Here is a 23,933-nt window from a genome sequence, read left to right as displayed (position 1 = left end):
GATTTCTATTTTTTAATTCTAATCTTAAAAACCCTCTTTCTAAAAAGGACACAAATAATGGGGTAGAGATCTGTATTCACTGAACATAATGGATTAAGAGAGAAAAATGGTATCAAAGCATTCCTTAGTATGATTACTTATATTTAAGTACCTTGTGAAGCTCCACTCTCTTCATCATCCATTGTCAGATCAATGACCCCACCTGAATCGTTGCCTGTGGCTTTTCCACTCTGAAAAAAACAAAACATCTGCATTTTGCAAAGAAAACTCTGGCAGACATAAGGAAAATAAAATAATACTGAGGGGAAACAAGGATAATGCATAGACTGTTTCAATTTGGACACCTAAATGGCTTTACCTGAAGAAAGAGTGTTTGTCAGATAAATGACCCAAGGATACTCATGAGCTAAATATGTGCCACATAAAAAATAACTTTGAAATCCTTTCACAATAAATTCTTTTTTTAAAAAATTACACTGTCAATTGCATAGAGCTATTAAAGTGATGATCAAGTGTGTTAAGTGATTAAACGTAAACAATTCATTTTCTTTTTTTAAAATTTTTTTCTCTTTTTTTTTTTTAACTTTTTCTCTTTCTTTTTTTGATGTGGACCATTTTTAAAGTCTTTGCTGAGTCTGTTACAATATTGCCTCTGTTTTACGCCTTGGTTTTTGGCCCCGAGGCATGTGGGATCCCATTACCCCGACGAGGGATTGAACCCACACCCCCAACATTGGAAGGTGAAGTCTCAACCACTGGACTGTCAGGGAAGTCCCATACAATCCATTTTCTAACATTTAAATGTTGACCAATCCTACACTAAATTATCAACGTTAATTCACAAAAACACCAAAGGCAACTTTAAAGCCAGAATTAGGTTACATAAAATAATATATTTTTTCCCTGAAGAATGCTGTCGTATGATAGGATGTGATGTGCTATAATCAACTGCCATCTAATTTGACTGAAGTCCACCCACTGCCCAAAATCATTAGAAATGTAATTTAAAAAAATTTTAACTATATAATAACAAAAAAGGAAAGCAGTACAAAACAGACCTAAAGAGCCAAGATCTTCAAGTCAAAAAGACTGAGTGCATCTTTTAGTTCCAACACATACAAGCTATGTGAATTTATGTTAAAAGCGCATTTCCTCAATTTCCAAAATTTGGATATGAAGTCTATTATAAGGATTAACGCAAATATGCATACAAAGAGCTTAACACCAGGCATGATACATGGTAACTGCTTAATAAATGCTAATCGTAATTACTTTATGATATATTATATCAACTCCAAATGATTAAGGCTTTCATCTATAAAACTCCAATTTTGCAAGATTAAAGAAAATAATTCTTTGATGTTAGATATTCAGGCCAAATCCAAACACAAGGATGTAATTCTACATCTTACACTTATAAACCTTTCTTTGATAATGACTTCATAGAAAATGACTTGTTTACAAACATCACAAATCTGAAAAATCCAAAATGAAAAGTTCTTAACAAGCCCTTGAAGAATATAACAGAATCCACTTGCTACAACAGATCTATATGGTCCACTTTTCAAACTAAGGTGCACTTTTAAAATTAAGTTTTAAATTCATCAAAAATTACTAGACAAACATGCAAACACCAGTAAAGTAGAACCCAACTAAAGACAAAAGGATAGTCAATAAAAATAACTCCAAGTGGAGCCAGATGTTGAATTCAGAATTCAAAGCAGCTGTTAAAAAATATGCTCAAAGAATTACTAGAACAAATCCTAAAATTTATATGGAATCACAAAAAACCCAGAATTGCCAAAGCAATCTTCAGGGAAAAAAACAAAGCTGGAGACCTAACACTCCCAACTTCAGACAATAAACAAAGCTACAGTAATCAAAACAGCATAGTATTGGCATAAAAACAGACATATGGATCAATGGGTCAGAATAGAGAGCCCAGAAATAAACCCACACACCTACAATCAATTAATCTTTGACAAAGGAGGCAAGAATGATACAATGGAGAAAAGACAGTCTCTTCAGTAAGTGATGTTGGGAAAGCTGGACGGCCACATGTAAATCAATGAAGATAGAACACTCCCTCACACCATACACAAAAATAAACTAAAAATAGCTTAAATACTTAAATATAAGACATGATACCATAAAACTCCTAGACAAGAACATGGGCAAAACATTCTCTGACATAAATCATAGCAATGTTTTCTTAGGTCAGTCTCCCAAGGCAACAGAAATAAAAGCAAAAATAAACAAATAGGATCTAAAGAAACTCATAAGCTTTTGCACAGCAAAGGAAACCATAAACAAAACGAAAAGACAACCTTTGGACTGGGAGAAAATATCTGCAAACGATATGACTGACAAGGGCTTAATTTCCAAAATATACAAACAGCTTATACAACTCAATAACTAAAAATCCAACAACCCAATCAAATGATGGGTAGAAGATTTAAATAGACATTTCTCCAAAGAAGATGTACAGATGGCCAATAGGCACATGAAAAGATGCTCAACATTGTTAATTACCAGAGAAATGCAAATCAAAACTACAATGAGGTATCACCTCAAACTGGTAAGAATGGCCATCATTGAAAAGTCTACAAACAGTAAATGCTAGAGAGGGTATGGAGAAAAGGGAATTCTCCTACACTGTTGGTGGGAATGTAAATTGGTTCAACTGCTATGGAGAAAAATAAAGAGGCTCCTTAAAAAACTGAAAACAGAGTTGCCACATAATCCGGCCATCCCATTCCTGGGCATATATCTGGAGAAAACTCTAATTCAGAAAGATACATGCACCCCAATGTTCACAGCAGCACTATTTACAATAGCCAAGACATGGAAGCAGTGACAGATAAATGGATAAAGAAGATGTGGGATTATATATATACACACACATACACACACACTCATATATACATATACATACATACATATAATGGAATACTACTCAGCCATAAAAAAGAATGAAATATTGCCATTTGCAGCAACTTGGATGGACCTAGAGATTATTGTACTAAGGGAAGTAAGTCAGACAGAAAGACAAATATATGATAACACTTATACGTGGACTCTAAAATATGATACAAATTGACTTATTTACGAAACAGAAACAGACTCACAGACATAGAAAACGAACTTATGGTTACCAAAGGGGAAAAGTGGGGGAGGGATAAATTAGGAGTTTGGGATTAGCAGATACAAACTACTATATATAAAACAGATAAACAACAAGGTCCTACTGTATAGCACAGGAAACTATATTCAATATCTTGCAATAATCTATAATGAAAAAGAATATATACATATGTGTAACTGAATCACTTTGCTATACACCAGAATCTAACACAACATTGTAAATCAACTATACTTCCATTTTTAAAAAATGAAAAAAATATGTCAAAGAATTAAAGGAAAATACGATATTAACAGATGTGCAAATAAGAAATCTCAAAAGTAGAAAACGAGAAAAACAGGAAGACAACAGAAAAATTAAGATAGAATATTAAAAAATCAACACAAAATAAAAGTAGGGAAAAAGTACTCAGAAACAAAAAAATAGATGACATATTTTTTAAATTACAGAACAGCAGACCTAAATTCAACCATATCAACGACTATACTAACTAAATGGAATGAAATTTCCTATCAAAATTAGGGATTGTCAGATGAAATAATATATCAGGAAATCAAGAAATAACTAGTTTTCTTCTCCTAGATACTCACTTTAAATACAAATGCACAAACACACTAAAAAAAGCAAGCATAAAAAAACTGTTGTAATCACATTAATGTTAGACAACATATAAAGAGGTAAACCTTATAACGATAAAACAGTCAATTTGTCTATTTCTTTTATTGTTTTCACTCATGTTTTGATGCTCTATTATAAGGTGCATATTTTTCTATAATGTATAATATAATAGGAAGAGAAGATCTATAATCAATGATCTAACCTACATTATATTTTTATTTACCATAACCTGACTGATAAAATTCATCTATTATCACATACTACAGGTAGTTTCCTGGTTATATTTTCTTCTTGAGAAATAAAACTGAATTATTTCAATAACTATTAACAGCAATTATAAGACAGTCATGATAGCTGGCACTATTCCCATCAGGCTCTGTGCTAAGTGTTTTATCAATACATTCATTAACAAATTTAATCTTTACAATAATCCTGAGGTTGAGACCAGCATTAGCCATATTTTATAAGTAAGAAATCAAGGTGTTAGATAACTTATTCAAGGCTTACACATTATTAAGTGACAGGAGGCACTGTCTGACTCTAGAGCTTATTATTTCTATGCCACTAGGTGCACATTTATATATCTTCGCATTTTTTCTGCCATCAATTCTAAGAAAACTTATGTAATCAGAGACATTACATGCCTATATCTGCATTTACACACATTACAGAATTACTCAATTTGAAACTATTAAAAAACATCTTAGTTGTATCAAATAGCTTTTAATACTAAGAATCTATTTTATTAAAAAGTTACTTAATCATGTGTCCTTCCCGCAAAATGAGACCACTCTCATTAAGTGAACACTAAGAAAATTTCAAGAAAGCAAAGATACTGGCTTTGTAGGTTTTTGGGGGTTTTTTTGGTTGTTTTTTTTTTACTGAAACAAATAACAAGAACATATTTGAAAGGCAATAACTAGAACATATTTGAAAGGCTAGAGCAGGGCACTTCAACAATTGCAAGGGAAGTTATAAATACAGAAGACCTGGTTGTTCACTCCACACACCTCTCTCCAAGGGGACTTGGGAACTACAGGCAGGCTTGGTTGGCTACCAGGAATGTGACCCTTAGAAAGTTTACATTAATAAATGATAATTTTCTTATGTACTCCTTAAACAGTGTCATACTGGCTTATCAGGATTGATTTGCACAGACATCAAGTCTGACGATGCACACCTGGTTTCATTGTTGAGGTCCTGAGTTTTGACTGCCATGGCTGGTTACAAAGAAAGAGGCAGCTGTATAGTCAGCTCAGACCCTGATACTCAGTCAGTCTTCTCTGGGCAAAGACTATTGGCACATGTCCCTGCAGTTAATAACCAGAGAGACAGCACATCCTGTGCAGTGCTGGATAGGAGGGAATATGGAGGCCTCAGCCTGACCGCACTTAATCCCACTTGATGCATATATTTTTCCTGCTGTTTTTGCTCTCTACCTCTTGCTGTGATAAACCATAACCATGAGTATAACCTGTCACAGGTCTTATAAGTCCTTATAGCAAATAAACAAAATTGAGGCTGATCTTGAGTCCCTCAAAAAAGTAATATAAAACTACAGATGCGGCAGAAAAAGATTTCTATACTGTTTTACAACATACGATGATACTTCGAATAAATAATGTTTTTCACCATATGAAATATATTAGTAATGTACTGTATAAAATGAGATCTATGAATAAAATATGTAGTAATAACTCATTATATGGAATATGTTAATAAATACTTATTTGGAGGACATTAGAGAAATCTTCAAGGACTACAAAGAGAGTATTTTACACATTTAATTATTTTCAAATTAGCTATGTCTGAACAACGATCATTTCCATACAAGCCATCCAGATTCCTTCTAATTTATAATAGCCTTAAAGTGTTCAGAAGTACAACTAAGTAAGATTTGGCAGAGAAAAAAGAAGTTGGCAGAGTATACTTAGAAAGTTAACAGTCTAAAGAATCACAAGCTACCTGTTTCATACCAGATTCTACTTGCTACTAAGCAACATACAGGGGAAAAACCTAACGATAATTTCTTAATATATCTTCAAAAACCAATAGTGTTGGGGCTTCCTTGGTGGCGCAGTGGTTGGGAGTCCGCCTGCCAATGTAGGGGACGCGGGTTCGAGCCCTGGTCCCGGAGGATCCCACGTGCTGTGGAGCGGCTGAGCCCGTGCACCACAACTACTGAGCCCGCGTGCCACAACTACTGAGGCCTGCACGCCTAGGGCCCGTGCTCCGCAACGGGAGAGGCCACGGCAATGAGAAGCCCATGCAAGGGAGAGTAGCCCCGGCTCACTGCAACTAGAGAAGGCCTGTGCGCAGCAACGAAGACCCAACGCAGCCAAAAATAAATAAAATGAATAAATTTATTTAAAAATAAATAGTGTTACCTTAATCAAGGTATTCAGCACAACAACAAAAATTTTATTTGTAACCCAAAAGAGCCAGTAAAGCATCAATTTATAACTGGCAGCACATATATATTTCTAAAATGGTTTCTTATCATATAATAAAGCTTGCATATTATATTTATTATTTAAATCCATAACTGGTACTCATTCAAAGCTGAAAATCTTTTTTTGACCAGGCATGACTTTGGCAGGTTAGCTCCCTAGTCATGCTACTTGTATGTGTTTTTCATACAATGGTATTGAATTACTCTTCCTGTAAGCCAAATAAAATAACCACTGAGAACTTAATATTTGGTTGCACTGTCTCTTTGCTACCTGATGCAGTCACTTACTATTTCAGGCGTCTTTTGGATCGACTGGTTCATCAAAATGTAAGTTATACAATACAAGGTAAAGTAAAACATTTTAGATTCTAAAACCTGTGAAGTGGGGAGTAACACATGATGTTTTAGAATTTCTAGAATATAATAAGCAGCTGGGTGTTACTGGATTTTATATTATTTTGCTTTGTTGTTTTTCTTTAATTTAAAAAGGATATTTTTAAGTAAACAATTTTAAAAGTATAGTAAACTTTTATATCAATTTTAATTTCACCTAGATGTTTACAATATTACATACACTTTATTTCAGCAATCCAGTATAACTTTTTGCAATGATGAAAATGTTCTGTATCTTTGTTTTCCAATATGATGGTTACTACCTATATTTGGCTATTGAGCCTTGAAATGGGGCTACTGTGATATAGGAAGCAAATTTTTTATTTAAGCCTAAATTAAATTTTAATTTAAATGGCGAACATGTGATTAGTGGCTACCACATTAGACAGTACAACTTTAGAAGAATCTTTTTTTTTTTTTTTTTTTTTTTTTGCCGTACGCAGGCCTCTCCTTGTTGTGGCCTCTCCCGTTGTGGAGCACAGGCTCCGGACGCGCAGGCTCATGGGCCCAGCCGCTCTGCGGCATGTGGCGTCCTCCCAGACCGGGGCACAAACCCGTGTCCCCTGCATCAGCAGGCGGACTCTCAACCACTGTGCCACCAGGGAAGCCCAAGAATCATCATTTTTAATAAGATAAAAACACAGCCATTACAATGTCCATTTTCGTGTCTTGAAACATTACCTAGTATGTCCAGACAAACAAGAAAAAAAATTACTGAGGGAAATAAAGTTGTTTGTAATTTCTTTGTTTAGTTTTAGGTTTACTTTATAAAGTAAGGCTAGACTTCCTATAAATGTTACATAAAAGTCACTGAATATATCAACATTTCCTATACCATGGGTCTTCTAGAAAGTACTCCATATACTTTTAATTAAAAACACAGCTACTACAAGACATCCTCAGAAGCAATCAAAACTCTGATCTTTAATATCATATAAAAAGACTGCTAAAATTTGTAAGAAATAAAATATTTCTAATAGCTTTCTATAAAGCATGGTGTACACCTATCTTTGGTTAAAAATCCATCATTTTAAAGGAAAACAGTCAAAATTAAAGATTATGCCCTTGTTTTAAAATTCATGTAATTTATTCATGCCTGACTTATTCAAGATTTTTTATTTTTCTAGGAAAAATATATGCATTTCTTGATATGATTAAGAGTAAGGGAAGAAAATAAAATTAGACTATCAACAACCTAATGACTTCCCTATAAATCTATTACACCTAAAGCAATATAGTAAAAGAAGTATGATGAACATTGTTAATTTAATACAGGAAAAAAGTAGTTACTCCATTCCTGAGTGATTTAAATTTAACATGAAAAAGTACCAGGACTGGCAAAGTGCTAATAAGCTATCAGAAAGACCAAGATTTTCTTTCCATAAAAGCTATCTCTGATCAGCTTTGAAGAAACTAAAATGATGTCTCCGTGTGTGTTGGCAATGGCAGGACAGAGGACTGGGTGGGGGGACCCCCGCGGGGGAGGTAAACCAGTGAGACCTTCTTAAAAAGATGGGCCAGGAAGAAATTACACATGGAGACTTAAAACTTCACAATATATGAAGAAAAACAACTAGACTGCCGATTATATATAATCCAAGCAGTTAGTTAATTTAAAAAACATATTATTTCTAAGAGAACTACTAAGCAAAAAAACTCAATTCTTGTCAAACAACACAGAGACACTAAAACTTTCTGAACAGTTGTAAAAAGCAGACTTAGAATAATTTTCATTTTACCAAAGAATACTGATAGAAATTCGTTCTCTTATGGACTGTAATTAGAATTTTACTTTGAAACAGTGGAAAAATCTTACCTGTGATGTGCTATCAGCTGCTTTCTTATTAACAGAAGCATCTATTGTTTTGTTTGTCTGGTTTTCTGAGGAGTCAAAAAACAAAACAAAGCAAAACTCAGAGCTATTCTTAAAGGCACCTACAAAATGTGAAAGGATGGGTTGCTTTACATACAACAATTCATGTTAATTTTCTCCAATTTTTTTTGTCTGTCAACATGTTACATATGTAAATAGATCCTCTCATAGACCACCACTACAAAACCTTTCAGAAGGACAAATTCGTAATAGAGATCAAAACACTTCACATACTCATTAACCAGAAATTTTAACTCTAACCTAAGGAATATTGCAGGGAAACAATTTAAGATGTCTGTAACTTAAATGCTGAAACATGAATAGTTAAATAAAATATAATCCTTCCATACTATATACCTTTGGAGAAAAAAAATTTAATAGCATGGCAAAAATGTAATAGATTCACTAGAAAAATAGTTACAGTGATTCTGATGAAATATACATGGATAATCTCAGTAGGTCAATCACAGATGATTTTTCTTTATTCAGTTTTCAATTAACTTGTGTTGAGTTTGTGGCATATGTATGTGTGTGCATGCATGTATGTACACACACACACACACATACACATGAAAGTTGTATGTATAGAACTACAACCATATAGTTCTAAAAAAGATAGCTGAATGAAAAAACAGCACAGAAAAGAAACCAAGTAGGTTTTTCTGCCTCAATTTCTAAAGAGAAGGTATTAAATTTTATCAAATGTCTTGAGCATCTACTGAGGTGAGTAATCAGTTTTGCTCTTTGGTAAAATGTGGTCAGTTATATTAATAGGAATTTTCTAGTGTTGAAACATTCCATCCTTGCTTTTTTGTCAAAAAAAAATTGGTCAAAATATGGCACTCCTTTCATCTGTAAATCTTCATAACACACATATAAAGTAAACCATTTCTATCAAAAAAAACAGAAACAGGAGACAGAACCATGTATTTCTACATATAAATCTGTATGTCAAAAAAATCAGGATAAATATCTACCTATTAAAAAAGAGGGTTTTCTAGGCTAGGCACATAAAAGGAGGCCCTTACAATTTCTCCCTACCCTATCTGAATTATCTTAGTTCCTTTCGTAGGAAGAATATATGTAATATATATATATATATATATATATATAACTCTAACCTAAGGAATATCGCAGGGAAATAATTTAAGATGTGTATAACTTAAAAAAGATATATACATATCTTTAATACCTTAAAATTACTTCATTTACAATGAATCAGCTTCTCTTCTGGACTGTGAAGTTCTTGAAATACTATTTAATAAAAAATAAATTCCAGGGTACTGATCCTACATGGCTGAGTATTAAATTACACTTATGATATTACCAAAACAACATCAATTTACTACCAATTTTTTAATACATATGTACAATGTCAATACATTCATTTGGATTTAAAAGACATTTTCATTTTCAAATGAAAATAAAAGGTAAATTCAGAAGCAAAGTAGGTGAGGGAGCTTCATTTTTATTTTCTGTTGAAATATCCTCATACAATTATCCTCAAGACTCAGAGAAGATTTAGACTGCTTAATAAAATGTTTTACTTCTTTACACACACACACACAAACACATACACACACACAAATACTAATAACTATGAGAGTTCTGTTATCCAGAGTGATTCTTTGACGTTAACTGTCTCAGGAAAAAGAGTTAATTATTCACAAAGCTGTAATAATATTCCTTATTCTAGATTTTCAGTTAACTTCCCCTACCCCTTTATTACAGATTGTTTTCTTGATTCTTAATCATTTTATAGTCTCACTGCATCTTTTGTTTTCTTTTACTATAATATCTACTTTAGATAAATTCTGGTTTTGTTTTTGTTTTCTTTTTTTTGCGGTACGCGGGCCTCTCACGGTTGTGGCCTCTCCCGTTGCGGAGCACCGGCTCCGGACGCGCAGGCTCAGCGGCCATGGCTCACGGGCCCAGCCGCTCCGCGGCATGTGGCATCCTCCCGGACCGGGGCACGAACCCGTGTCCCCTGGATCGGCAGGCGGACTCTCAACCACCGCGCCACCAAGGAAGCCCCACCCTGCCAATTTTATTGCTTGATAGATTGATTTGTAACTTTTTACTTTCAGAATTTATCTAAAGTTGGGGCGCCTGCCGATGCAGGGGACACGGGTTCGTGCTCCGGTCCGGGAGGATGCCACATGCCGCGGAGCGGCTGGGCCCGTGAGCCATGGCCGCTGAGCCTGCGCGTCCGGAGCCGGTGCTCCGCAACGGGAGAGGCCACAACCGTGAGAGGCCCGCGTACCGCAAAAAGAAAAAAAAATTGGCAGGGTGTAAAGTCAAAAATTGTACCTCGGGCTTCCCTGGTGGCGCAGTGGTTGAGAGTCCGCCTGCCGATCCAGGGGACACGGGTTCGTGCCCCGGTCCGGGAAGATCCCATTTGCCATGGAGCGGGTGGGCCCGTGAGCCATGGCCGCTGAGCCTGCGCGTCCGGAGCCTGTGCTCCGCAACGGGAGAGGCCACAACAGTGAGAGGCCCGCGTACCGCAAAAAAAAAAAAAAATTGTACCTCAAATTCTTTCTGTCATATGGGAAACATCTCTATCTTTTTATGTTGAAAAGATATTGTCACTTTTTACCAACACTGCATTTTTACCAGAATAATGAAAAGGTTTTACAGGAGTGCCAATTAGTAGTATACCCCAGTAGGTGCTGGATAATGGTATGAAAATGAATGCAACGCAAGACCTTTAAATCATTTTTACAACACCATCTCTCATTCAGATCACTCCAAGAGCCTCCTAACTGGTCTAACTCTGTTTTTCCCCCTCTAATCCATTCCCCTCACTGCAGCCAGTGTTCATGGATGTCACACTCCTTCCTCTCTGTAAAAATCCTTTAAAACCTTATTTCCCACCATCTTTCCATTCACTCCATTCTCATACCATCCCAGATCTCCCATATCCTCTCACAGAAACCTTCATATCTTTACACTCATCACATTGATAATTAATTATTTATTTAATATCCAAGTTCCGTATTTGATTATGAGCTTGGTTAGAATAGGGACTATTTTGTACATTTCTGTGTATCTGCAGGATTTTAGAATACAAGCATTTGATATTTTATGAATAAATGATATAAGCTATAATTTGGTCTCTAAATTTCCAAGTAGTCCTTAGAACAATTTTTACTTTACATTTTACAAAAAATATTGACTTACTCTATGGGGACATATGTATATAAAATACATACAAGTGCATGTCTAGTTATACAGTATATGTTCTCATTAAGTAAATAAAACCTACATAAGCATAGGATTTAAAACTAATTACTTTATCACATTAGGGATGTATTAAAGTTTGGTTCAACCTTCATATTTAGCCAAAATTTGCTATTTGGCTTCAGCTTAGGCTTTGGCAAGCCTCAATAGCTAAATGCCTACTTTAATGCCATTTATGGCACCCCTAAATTTATGCATGATCAAAGAACATATCATCTCATAGGATCTCATTCTAATTAACATTATGAACAACATAAAAACAAAGCTTATCATTAACATCTTTGGTTAATATCTAATAATTTACTTTCAAAAGTAGGTAAGCATTCTAAATAGAACTCAAAATGAAGATCTCCTTAATATAATTTATGTATTAAAGTACATATAAATGTGTTAAATATATGTTAAAATATAAAATTTTAAGTGTAAGTATAAATGTATATATCACAAAAGTAGAGTGATGTTCTAATTAATAATAATGGGGAAAACTATTAATTTTATATACAAAAATAATCAAGGACAGTCAAGTAATTAAATAAATACAAAACAGACTAACACTCATTACAACTAATAAAGCGCACTAAGCTAGATAACTTTGGGAAAAACATACCTTTTGTGTCAACAGATGTTCATACAATGTTAACAGGATAATGAAACTGAATTACAATTCTGATATTGTAGAAGTATTTAGCGTACTTGCATTCATAACATTAAACAAAATAATCTTTTAAGTTATTTATTTCTTTTCAGGCCATGGTCTTTCAGGGAAAGTTCTATATTTAAGAATATATCTTATCTTGTGACCATGAATTAGAAACAATGTCAACTAGGCTCAAAATTTCATAAAGAAGAAAAACTCCAGAATCTCATAAAAGAATGTCCATGATAATCATCTTCCACCTGACATATTAAAAAACAGTAATGACTGGAAGAAAAATAAATTAGAGAAATATGAAGTAACCCCCCAAAATCTTGCTCATCACTGACCTCAATTAAAAGTAAGCACCTTTAGCATATAAGGATGTGATAGCAGATAATGCTAAAAAAATATGGGTACTGTACCATGCAAATATTTAATTTTAAGTACTAATAATTCTATTTGAAATGTCAGATTTACTCTTATATCCCAGATGTTAATTATATGATGATATTCAGGTTCAGTCCAATATTAATTTTTAGCTGCCATTCATTTACTCTCTCAATGACTCTATGAAACACCATCACTATTTTATGAGAAAATATACTCAGAGGGCAAGTACACTACTGAAGACTACATGAGAAATTAAAAAAAACAAGGCTTGTATATCTCACTTGTAAGAGTAATTTTGTACTTTATAATCTGTTTCTTATATTCCACGGTCACTTCCTACATCAGTAAGACAGATACTATTGGCAATTTCATTATATACATGATGACTAGGCTCTCTTTCCTGTCTTTCCAAAAGCAGTGGGGATAAATGTGAAATCAGAAATAAAGAACAAACAAGTTCAAGAATGCATAAAAAATGTATGCTTTTGAAGAACAAGGAAGACATAGAGTTTTACAGATTTTAAAAACAGGAGCAATCAAGGTCTCCTTTTTGCAATACTTCAAAGTATATATACATATGCAAACAAAATCATACGTCATAACAGAAAAATATATAAAAGAGAAAACAAAAAGCAAGCAAACATTCTGTAGTAAATTAAAGAGGGAAGACCTAGTTTTAAACCTCAAATTTGCAAGATATGAGTGATTACACAGAGGATTTTTCCAAATGGGTAGGGAAGATATGTGGTTTTTATTTTCTTCTTATTAGCATATATTATGTCAATTAGATCCTTTAAAATATACTTGCTCTATTCAGATATATCTGAAAAATGTATTAGAAAAGTAATTCATAATGCTTGCTACAAAGCCTAAATTAAAAATTCGCACAGATTAGGAAAACTAGTAAAGATAAATTACAAATGCTAACTTCTCACTCAAAATAAACTCTCTCTCACATCCCACTGTAACAACATCATTTCTCTTAGGTAACAAAAAACTTACTAAAAATAATCTCTGTGGAAATTCTATTTACTCTGTTCTTCCAGTAATGCTAGTCACTTACACACACACACACACACACACACACACACACACACGTTCAATTACCTATAGACTATTAACATGCTTGCATTTCTATTATTAAACCTCCATATTGACTTACCAATTCTTGTGGTGGCCATGCTGCTCTGTTCTGCAGGAGATGAAGTACTAAAAGCAGAAATTGGGATTTTCATCTGTATAGGGCCTCGATTATTTGATGGACTATAGAGTCCTGATGGGCCTACTGTGGGTAAAGAAGTCCTTGTGGCTTGTACAATAGAGTGCGCTGTTGGAACAGCCTGTACAGCAAGTGTTGTTCCTAATGGTGCAGCACCGGCAGGAGAATTCCTTTGAATACTAGGACTGGGCACAGAAGGAACGTTGTTTGGTTTAGTGGGGTTTGGCAAGGATGGCAAAGATACTGGATTTTTGGTTAGACCACTCATTGTAGGTGGGCTTTGTACAGAAATGAATTCAACGTTGCCAGATGGTTGATTGGTCACTAAAGTCCCTGGATGGCTCTGTAGGAGCTGAGGTTGGGAGGATACAGCAACAGGTACATGCAAAATCACTGGTAAAGACTGTAAAGAGATTGTAGGTTGGGGATTTCCACTAGGCACCTGAGTAGAAGCAACTACTGTAGCTGTGTTGGGTGCAGGAAGAACTGACGTTGCTGTCAGAGAACCCGACGTCACTGGAGGCTGCAATTTAGGTTGACTACTGACAACTGTTGGAGGAGTGACAAGATTGGTTGAAGATACTATAAAAAGAAAAAAGAAGTCTCAGTTTAAATAGCTATCTTTATCAGCTAAGATAATATAATACAAATTTGATGTACTGCAATATATACAGGAAAGTCTCTCATAATTCAAGATTTAAATCCTTGAACTCTTAGATTATCTGTAGAAGCATTTTTGCATCTGTATTTGGTACATTATGAAAACAGCACATGTTTTATGATTAAGGCAGAGGACTGCTATCTCTGTATAAAAGGAGTCTCTGAAAATTATTTTACTTACTTCAGAGTAACTAGTTGGAAAAACAACTAAAAAACATTGAAAACTAGGTAAAATTGTATAGACAATTTTGAAAGTACATTAAATATATTATAAATGCCTTAGAACACTGGCAATACATAAACTCAAATAGAAAATCTAGAAAGAGTACCATTAATGAATAACAGGTAAACCTGGTGATAGTATTTTGTCATTTGGACAATGTGAAACCTCTATCTGTGGATCAAAAATTTTACTGGATTCCCTGGGGAGGAACTGGTGAGGAGAGGCTGTCTCTATTAACACTCTATTGACATTATGTGATATGGAAAATAGCACAGTGAAGATGGGAGATGAATTAAGGAGCAGATAACAAAGAGCAGAGAAAATCAAAATGCTTGTCACTGTAGTTTTATAGTCATTTTAGTTCAACCATTTGTGTTTATTCTCATTTGAACAGGTTTAAAATCAATGACCAAGTTTCTTCTCAATGATTTGTAGTCTTTCCAAAATCATAGGCATGCTAGAGCAGCAATTCTCAAGGTGCAGTCTAGGGAGACACCTGGGGATTACTGAGACCCTTTCAGGAAGTTTGAAATGTCCAAACAATTTCCATAACAATAAGAAAACATTATTTGACTTTTTCACTGTGTAGATATTTACAATGATGGAGCAAAAGCAATGGTGAGTAAAACTTTTGATGTCTCAGTATAAAAATCAAGGTAGTCGTACCAAACCATCACTGAACTCTTTAACACCACATGTGCACAGTAAAAGCCAAACAAAATCAGTTTCATTTAAGAATGTTCATTATGGGGCTTCCCTGGTGGCACAGTGGTTGAGAGTCCGCCTGCCGATGCAGGGGACACGGGTTCGTGCCCCAGTCCGGGAAGATCCCACATGCCGCAGAGCGGCTGGGCCCGTGAGCCATGGCCACTGAGCCTGCGCGTCCGGAGCCTGTGCTCCGCAACGGGAGAGGCCACAACAGTGAGAGGCCTGCGTACCACACAAAATAAATAAATAAATAAATAAATAAAACAATGTTCATTATGAAGTAGTAAAAACTACTAATTCTATTAAATCTCAATTCTTGAGTATAGTCCGTCTTAATATTTTATGTGAAGAAATGGGAAGTACACATAGGGCATTACTGCTGCATACCAAATAAGGATGGCCAGCTCAAGGAAAAGTGCTTGTAAGATTGGCTGAGTTGTAAGCTGAGCTAACAGGATTTTTTAATGGAAAACCACTTTTACTTGAAAGAATTACAAGCATACTGTGGTTATTCACACTTGGGTACCTGGCAAATATTTTCTTGAAAATAAACCAAATACGGCAGTCACTTCAAAGAAAATGACCAACAGTATTTATTGGCAATAATAAAATTTGAGTTTTAAAAAACAAAAATTAGGGGCTTCCCTGGTGGCGCAGTGGTTGAGAGTCCGCCTGCCGATGCAGGGGACACGGGTTCGTGCCCCGGTCCGGGAGAATCCCACATGCCGCAGAGCGGCTGGGCCCGTGAGCCATGGCCGCTGAGCCTGCGCGTCCGGAGCCTGTGCTCCGCAACGGGAGAGGCCACAACAGTGAGAGGCCCGCATACCGCAAAAAAAAAAAGAAAAAAAAAAAAATTAGAACTTTGGAAAATACGTCTACCTGCCACTGAGGGCATGACAGCTTCCCAAATCTTTAAAGACTTGTCTGAGAAGAACTGATAGTGAAATAAATAAATATGATTTTTTAAAAAAATTTATTAATGAAATGTGTCAACATTTGGAAGACTCAGAAAACTCAGTGAATATTTTCCAAATGATCAATGATATTAGTGAAAGATCCATCCAAGCACAAGATAGACAAATGAATTTTAATGAAAAATTTAGAAAAGTTTATTGGTGTCGTTTCTGATTCCACTTTGCAACTAACCTGTAAGAAACTACTACTTGCTGTATCAAAGAAGAATATCCACAACTCACTAAAAGGGCTATAGGCCTTTTCCAACTACATACTGGTATGAGGCTGAATTTTCTTCACATATTTCAACCATAACAACAAATTGCAACAGATTGAATGCAGAGGCAGATATGAGAATCCAGGTATCTTCAGCCATCTTAATGTTTTAAGTGAGGTATAGAAGAGATTTATAAAAACTTAACACAATAACACTCTTTTTGCTAATTTTTTTAAAGCTTGGAAAAGAGCTACTTTTCATCAAAACATGTTACTTATGGTTCATAATATAGGTTTGTAATCATTTTAAAGAGAATAAATAAACATTAAAAATTTTTGTTTTAATTTTTACCATAGTAAATATCAATTAGTACACCCGCATAAACAAAGCTCTTTGGATTCTTCATAATTTTTAAGATTATAAGGGGGTGTGAAGACCCAAAGGTTTGAGAACCACTACAGTAGAGATCTGAATTTCTGTATTTTCATGCATATCTGCGATCCTGATTTTTAAACAAACTTTGTGCTTAGCACTCAGTTTTACATAACCGTGCTCAGTTTCTTAGTCCATTTCAACCTCAAAAGAACATAAGAAAAGAGAACCAAAACCTTCAATTCCTGAGAAAATGTATTTCAGTGTTAAGAATATTACCTGTATTCACAGGGGTTTGAAAGGAGGGCGGTGTGCTCTCGCTTATATTTCTTTTGGACTCCAACATCTGTCTCACGGTGTTTGCATTTCTATGAAATATATACACACACAAATGGTCACTTGATGCGCCATTCTAGGGAATATCTATTTACATACAGAGAAAGCAGTGGCCCCCGGAAGAAAGGGTGCTAGACGTGGGGTACTCAAGTGTTAAACCGAGAGTGAAGGCAGCGAAGCAAAGCTGGCACAAGGACTCTGGAATGCTGGGGTCTACAGCGTTAGGGGAGAGTCTTCCTTCTACATTCTATGTCTTCAGTACTTGAGCCTGAGAACCAAATGTAGGTCCAAATCTGCACACATTAGATTTTATCACCCCTGACGAAAGCACTTCTCAATTACTTAAGACAATACTATTTAACACAAGTGGTTAAAGCCTTATAATAAATTAGCAAAATCAATATCCATGGGTGAACAATTACAACTAAGCAAAAAGGAAGCAAATATACTTAATCCGGCGTACCAAACACTTATCTCTACATAAATACACAGAATCACGTTCCAAGACTTTTCTGCAAAGAAAATCAGAACCTTGTTCTCTTAATTAAAAACTTGATAAATAGACTGTTTACAATTCTCACCTGTAGGGCACACTGTTATTGCTGCCGCCATCAACTACAGACTTTCCTGGTGATACAGGTGGGTTTGGTGGATTCTGGGGGAGAAAAATACCAAGGTAAAATAAAACCCAATTCACAAGGGATCTTTTAAAATAAGACCTTTAAATGCTTTGTCAATATGTTATCTGTTATTTCTCTAATATAGTGGAAAATCTTACTGAGAAAAAAATTTAAATCTTGGCATTGCCACTTGTTAAACCCCTTACACAAATTACTTAGTCTATTGACACAACTGCTTATCATATGAAAAGTGAATAGAATAATTCTTAAACCTCAGTTTTTGATATGAGTAAATAAAATAGAGAATATGAAAGTAGCTTATATGTTCTAACGGTTCAGTAAACATTAATATGAATGTAAAGAATAATTAGACACTCATTCAATAAATATCTAGCGAATGCCTACTATATATCAGGCAGTTCAGGCACGATTACAGGCAGAAACTCAACAAACAAGGTAAGTATTTATTTTTCCCCAGAAGTAACTGATTGCCAATTAAGTGGTATCCTAGGTCACAAATCAAAATTATTTTTACAATTTTTGCTTAAAAAATAAATACTTGCCACTATGTGATTTACAATTTCATAAAAAGATGTCCCAATTCTAAACTTCAGAACAAACTAATTTAACCCTTTTCTGCTCCCCAAAACAGGGAATATAGAAAGAGAATTCTAATATTTATATGCTAATTACCATTATTTGGGCCTCCATCATTAATGACACTATCATCATTTATTTCTTAAATTGAGAAAAATAAATAATTCCACTCAAGAGTTAATTAAGTATAATAATACATATAATACTAAACAAAAGGTGGTAAGTGCTTAGGATCACATCAAGCAGATGCCACTAATCACTCTTCTCAACAACAAATATATCTTGCTGCTTTTTATAGGATAAAAGGATGATTTTAACCAAACAGTATAGTGTTGTACTAGTTATCTGTGTAGAGGAGACAAAAGATAAAGAATTAAGATAAACTGTTCTAACATGGCTGTGGATGCAAAAACATTTGAAATAAATAGAAAAGCAAATGAAAGTAACACTGTAGTATTACTCGAAAAAGTTTAAAAATTTTAGGGGAAAGAAATGCATCTTCTAACAAGTCTTTGAGTAATTAGTACACTCAAAATAGCTAAAATGAAGGTAAACAACATTTCAGGGAAAACAAAAAAGGAGCAGTATAAGCATAATAAATAAGTATAACAGGGCTTAGAGTCATCAGAGGGAGGACCTTAAACACTACAGTGTGGTGACATCAGCAAGATGGCAGAATTGGAAATCCTATACCCTCCTTACCTCATGAAGACAATGATTTAGCAATATAAGAAACAGATTTCACTTGTAAGAAGTCCAGAAACCTGTCGAGAGATTATAGAACCCCAAGTGAAAGCAAGCCCCAAGAGACATATGGTAGTGGGTAGGAAAGTCTGCTGCTCTTACCCACCATACTCCATCCCGTTCCTCGCACAGTGTGGTGCAATCAAGAAAAAATTCCCAACAACTGTCCTCTCCTTTGGGAAGGAAAGAGAAGAGTGGAATTTGCATGCAATATTCTGGCTTTTTGGGGTACTGATAAGGCACTGGCTTCAGTCTCACCTGACTTGGATAAAGCAGCACAAGCTGGATGTCTGGGGACTAGATGAGAACAAACGTGAACCCCTTGGCTTGGTACCAAACCAGAAAAATTGCAGTAACACAGACAGACAACAGGGGTAACTCCAATCATGGCTTGCTAAAGCAGCACAAGACTGCAATATGGAAAGTAGATACCAGGTGAGGGATGGGAAGTTCCCAAGTAGAAAGAGATAAACCTCTTCAGATGCGAGATACATGCACAAGCTCCAAGAAAACGCATCTTTAAAAATAGGTTTGAGAGGACACCAGAGTATCTACCCAGACTGACTAGTAAAAGTCTTCATCTGTATACAGATATTCCAAAAAGATGGGGAGGTTATTTTTTCAAATGCCTTAATTTCAACAAAAGAGAACCAGACATACAAAAAAACAGGGAAATATGGATCAATCAAAGAAATAAAATTCCAGAAACTGAAGAAACAGATCTATGAACTACCCAACAGAGAATTCAAAATGACTAACACTAAGATGCTCAATGAGATAAGAAAGAACAGACAGAAAATGAAATGAAATCAGGAAAACAATGCAAGAAAAGAAACTTTATAATAGAACCAATAGAAATTCTGAGGCTGAAGAGTGCAATAACTGAATCGAAACCTTTACTAGAGGGGATCAAAACCAGACTGTAGCGCTTCCCTGGTGGCACAGTGGTTGAGAGTCCGCCTGCCGATGCAGGGGACACAGGTTTGTGCCCCGGTCCAGGAAGATCCCACATGCCGCGGAGCAGCTGGGCCCGTGAGCCATGGCCGCTGAGCCTGCACATCCGGAGCCTGTGCTCTGCAACGGGAGAGGCCACAACAATGAGAGGCCCGCATACCACAAAACAAAACAATCAAACAAAAAAAACAGACTATCAAGTAGAATAAAGAATCAGCAAACCTGAAGACAAGTCACTTGAAATTCCTGAGTTAGACCACCAAATAGAAAAAAGAACAAAAAATATAAAGACAGAATAAGGGATTTATTAGACACCATCAAATGGACCAATATACAAATTTGGGAGACCAAGAATGAGAAGCCTACTTAAAAAATGGCCAGAAACTTCCCAAATTTGAGGGAAAAAACTGACAAATTCAAGAAGGTGACAAACTTCCAACTGGAATTAACTCAGAGACCTACACTAAGAAACATTATAGTCAAGCTGTCAAAAGTCACAAAGATTTTTAAAGTAGCAAGAGAAAAACAACCCATCACATTTAAGGCAGCTCCCGTAAGATTATCAATGGTTTTCTCAGCAGAAACCTAGCAGGCCACAAGGGAGTGGAATGACATATTCAAAGTGCTGAAAGAAAAAAACTGCCAAGCAAGAATACCATAACCAGCAAAACTATCATTCAAAAATGAAGGCAAAATTAAGATTTTCCCAGTAAATAAAAACCTGATGGCATTCATCACCACTAAACCCACCATACAGGAAACGCTAAAAGGAGTCCTTCAAGTAGAAATGAAAGGACACTTGGAGGCTTCTGGGAAGATGGCGGAAGATAAGACGTGGAGATCACCTTCCTCGCCACAGATACACCAGAAATACATCTACACGTGGAACAACTCCTACTATCCACACCCCCTTTCCGGGGAGCCTGTGCAGCCCGCCACTGCCAAGGTCCCAGGATCCAGGGTCAATTCCTCCGGGAGAACGCATGGCGCGCCTCAGGCTGGTGCAACGTCAAGCCGGCCTCTGCTGCCGCACGCTCACCCCGCATCCGTGCCCCTCCCTCCCCCTGGCCTAAGTGAGCCACAGCCCCCGAGTCAGCGGCTCCTTTAACCCCATCCTGTCTGAGTGAAGAACAGATGCCCTCTGGTGACCTACATGCAGAGGCGGGGCCAAACCCAAAGATGAGCCCCTGGGAGCTGTGAGAACAAAGAAGAGAAAGGGAAATCTCTCCCAGCAGCCTCAGAAGCAGCGGATTAAAGCTCCACAATCAACATGATGTACCCTGCATCTGTGGAATACATGAATACACAACGAATCATCCCAAATTGAGGAGGTGGACTTTGAGAGCAAGATTTATGATTTTTTCCCCTTTTTCTCTTTTTGTGAGTGTGTATGTATATGCTTCTGGGTGACATTTTCTCTGTATAGCTTTGCTTCCACCATTTGTCCTAGGGTTCTATCCATCCGTTTTTTTTGTTTGTTTTTTAAATTTTTTTCTCTTAATAATTAGTTTTTTATTTTAATAACTTTATTATATTTTATCTTATTTTATTTTACTTTATCTCCTTTCTTTTTTTCCTTCCTTCCCTCCTTTCTTCCTTCCTTCCTCCCTCCCTTGCACCCTCCATTTTTCTTTCTTTCTGTCTTTCTCTCTTTCTACTTCTACCAATTCTTTCTTTCTACTTTTTCTCCCTTTTATTCTGAGCCATGTGGATGAAAGGCTCTTGGTGCAGCAGCCAGGAGTCAGTGCTGTGCCTCTGAGGAGGGAGAGCCAACTTCAGGACACTGGTCCACAAGAGACCTCCCAGCTCCACATAATATCGAACGGTGAAAATCTCCCAGAGATCTCCATCTCAACAACAGCACCCAGCTTCACTCAACAACCAGCAAGCTACAGTGCTGGACATCCTATGCCAAACAACTAGCAAGACAGGAACACAACCCCACCCATTAGCAGAGAGGCTGCCTAAAATCATAAGTCCACAGACACCCCAAAGCACACCACCAGATGTGGACCTGCCCACCAGAAAGACAAGATCCAGCCTCATCCAGCACAACACAGGCACTAGTCCCCTCCACCAGGAAGCCTACACAACCCACTGAACCAACCTTAGCCACTGGGGACAGACACCAAAAACAACGGGAACTACGAACCTGCAGCTTGCAAAAAGGAGACCCCAAACACAGTAAGATAAGCAAAATGAGAAGACAGAAAAACACACTGCAGATGAAGGAGCAACATAAAAACCCACCAGACCTAACAAATGAAGAGGAAATAGGCAGTCTACCAGAAAAAGAATTCAGAATAATGATAGTAAAGATGATCCAAAATCTTGGAAACAGAATAGACAAAATGCAAGAAACATTTAACAAGGACCTAGAAGAACTAAAGATGAAACAGACAACGATGAACAACACAATAAATGAAATGAAAAATACTCTAGATGGGATCAATAGCAGAATAACAGAGGCAGAAGAATGGATAAGTCACCTGGAAGATAAAATAGTGGAAATAACTACTGCAGAGCAGAATAAAGAAAAAAGAATGAAAAGAACTGAGGACAGTCTCAGAGACCTCTGGGACAACATTAAATGCACCAACATTCGAATTATAGGGGTTCCAGAAGAAGAAGAGAAAAAGAAAGGGACTGAGAAAATATTTGAAGAGATTATAGTTGAAAACTTCCCTAATATGGGAAATGAAACAGTTAATCAAGTCCAGGAAGCACAGAGAGTCCCATACAGGATACATCCAAGGAGAAATACACCAAGACACATATTAATCAAACTGTCAAAAATTAAATACAAAGAAAACATATTAAAAGCAGCAAGGGAAAAACAAAAAATGACACACAAGGGAATCCCCATAAGGTTAATAGCTGATCTTTCAGCAGAAACTCTGCAAGCCAGAAGGGACTCACAGGACATATTTAAAGTGATGAAGGAGAAAAACCTGCAACCAAGATTACTCTACCCAGCAAGGATCTCATTCAGATTTGACGGAGAAATTAAAACCTTTACAGACAAGCAAAAGCTGAGAGAGTTCAGCACCACCAAACCAGCTTGACAACAACTGCTAAAGGAACTGCTCTAGGCAAGAAACACAAGAGAAGGAAAAGACCTACAATAACGAACCCAAAACAATTAAGAAAGTGGGAACAGGAACATACATATCGATAATTACCTTAAATATAAATGGACTAAATGCTCCCACCAAAAGACACAGATTGGCTGAATGGATACAAAAACAAGACCCATATATTTGCTGTCTACAAGAGACCCACTTCAGACCTAGAGACACATACAGACTGAAAGTGAGGGGATGGAAAAAGATATTCCATGCAAATGGAAACCAAAAGAAAGCTGGAGTAGCAATTCTCATATCAGACAAAATAGACTTTAAAATAAAGACTATTAGAAGAGACAAAGAAGGACAGTACATAATGATCAAGGGATCGATCCAAGAAGAAGATATAACAATTGTAAATATTTATGCACCCATCTTAGGAGCTCCTCAATACATAAGGCAAATACTGACAGCCATAAAAGGGGAAATCGACAGTAACACATTCATAGTAGGGGACTT

General features: G+C 36.1%; 1 protein-coding gene across 2 annotated transcripts in view; it reads right to left on the bottom strand.

Moving 5' to 3' along the window:
- Positions 1–23,933, bottom strand: part of ATF7IP (activating transcription factor 7 interacting protein) — a 125,070-nt gene that overhangs the window by 7,936 nt on the left and 93,201 nt on the right. For both annotated transcript variants that reach the window (XM_029206389.1, XM_029206388.1), the window contains exons 7-11: positions 18,016–18,089; positions 17,378–17,466; positions 13,908–14,546; positions 8,422–8,486; positions 152–230 (exon numbers count right to left, since the gene is read on the bottom strand). In XM_029206389.1, coding sequence (XP_029062222.1) covers positions 152–230; positions 8,422–8,486; positions 13,908–14,546; positions 17,378–17,466; positions 18,016–18,089 — 946 coding nt within the window. The remainder of the gene's footprint in view (positions 1–151; positions 231–8,421; positions 8,487–13,907; positions 14,547–17,377; positions 17,467–18,015; positions 18,090–23,933) is intronic.

The sequence above is a fragment of the Monodon monoceros genome, unplaced genomic scaffold, assembly GCF_005190385.1.
Source record: "Monodon monoceros isolate NGI ecotype Baffin Bay Population unplaced genomic scaffold, NGI_Narwhal_1 Super_Scaffold_6, whole genome shotgun sequence".
In the NCBI taxonomy this organism is placed as follows: domain Eukaryota; kingdom Metazoa; phylum Chordata; class Mammalia; order Artiodactyla; family Monodontidae; genus Monodon; species Monodon monoceros.
Note: the sequence above shows the minus strand (reverse complement) of the source record. Positions and strands in the feature narration are given on the sequence as shown.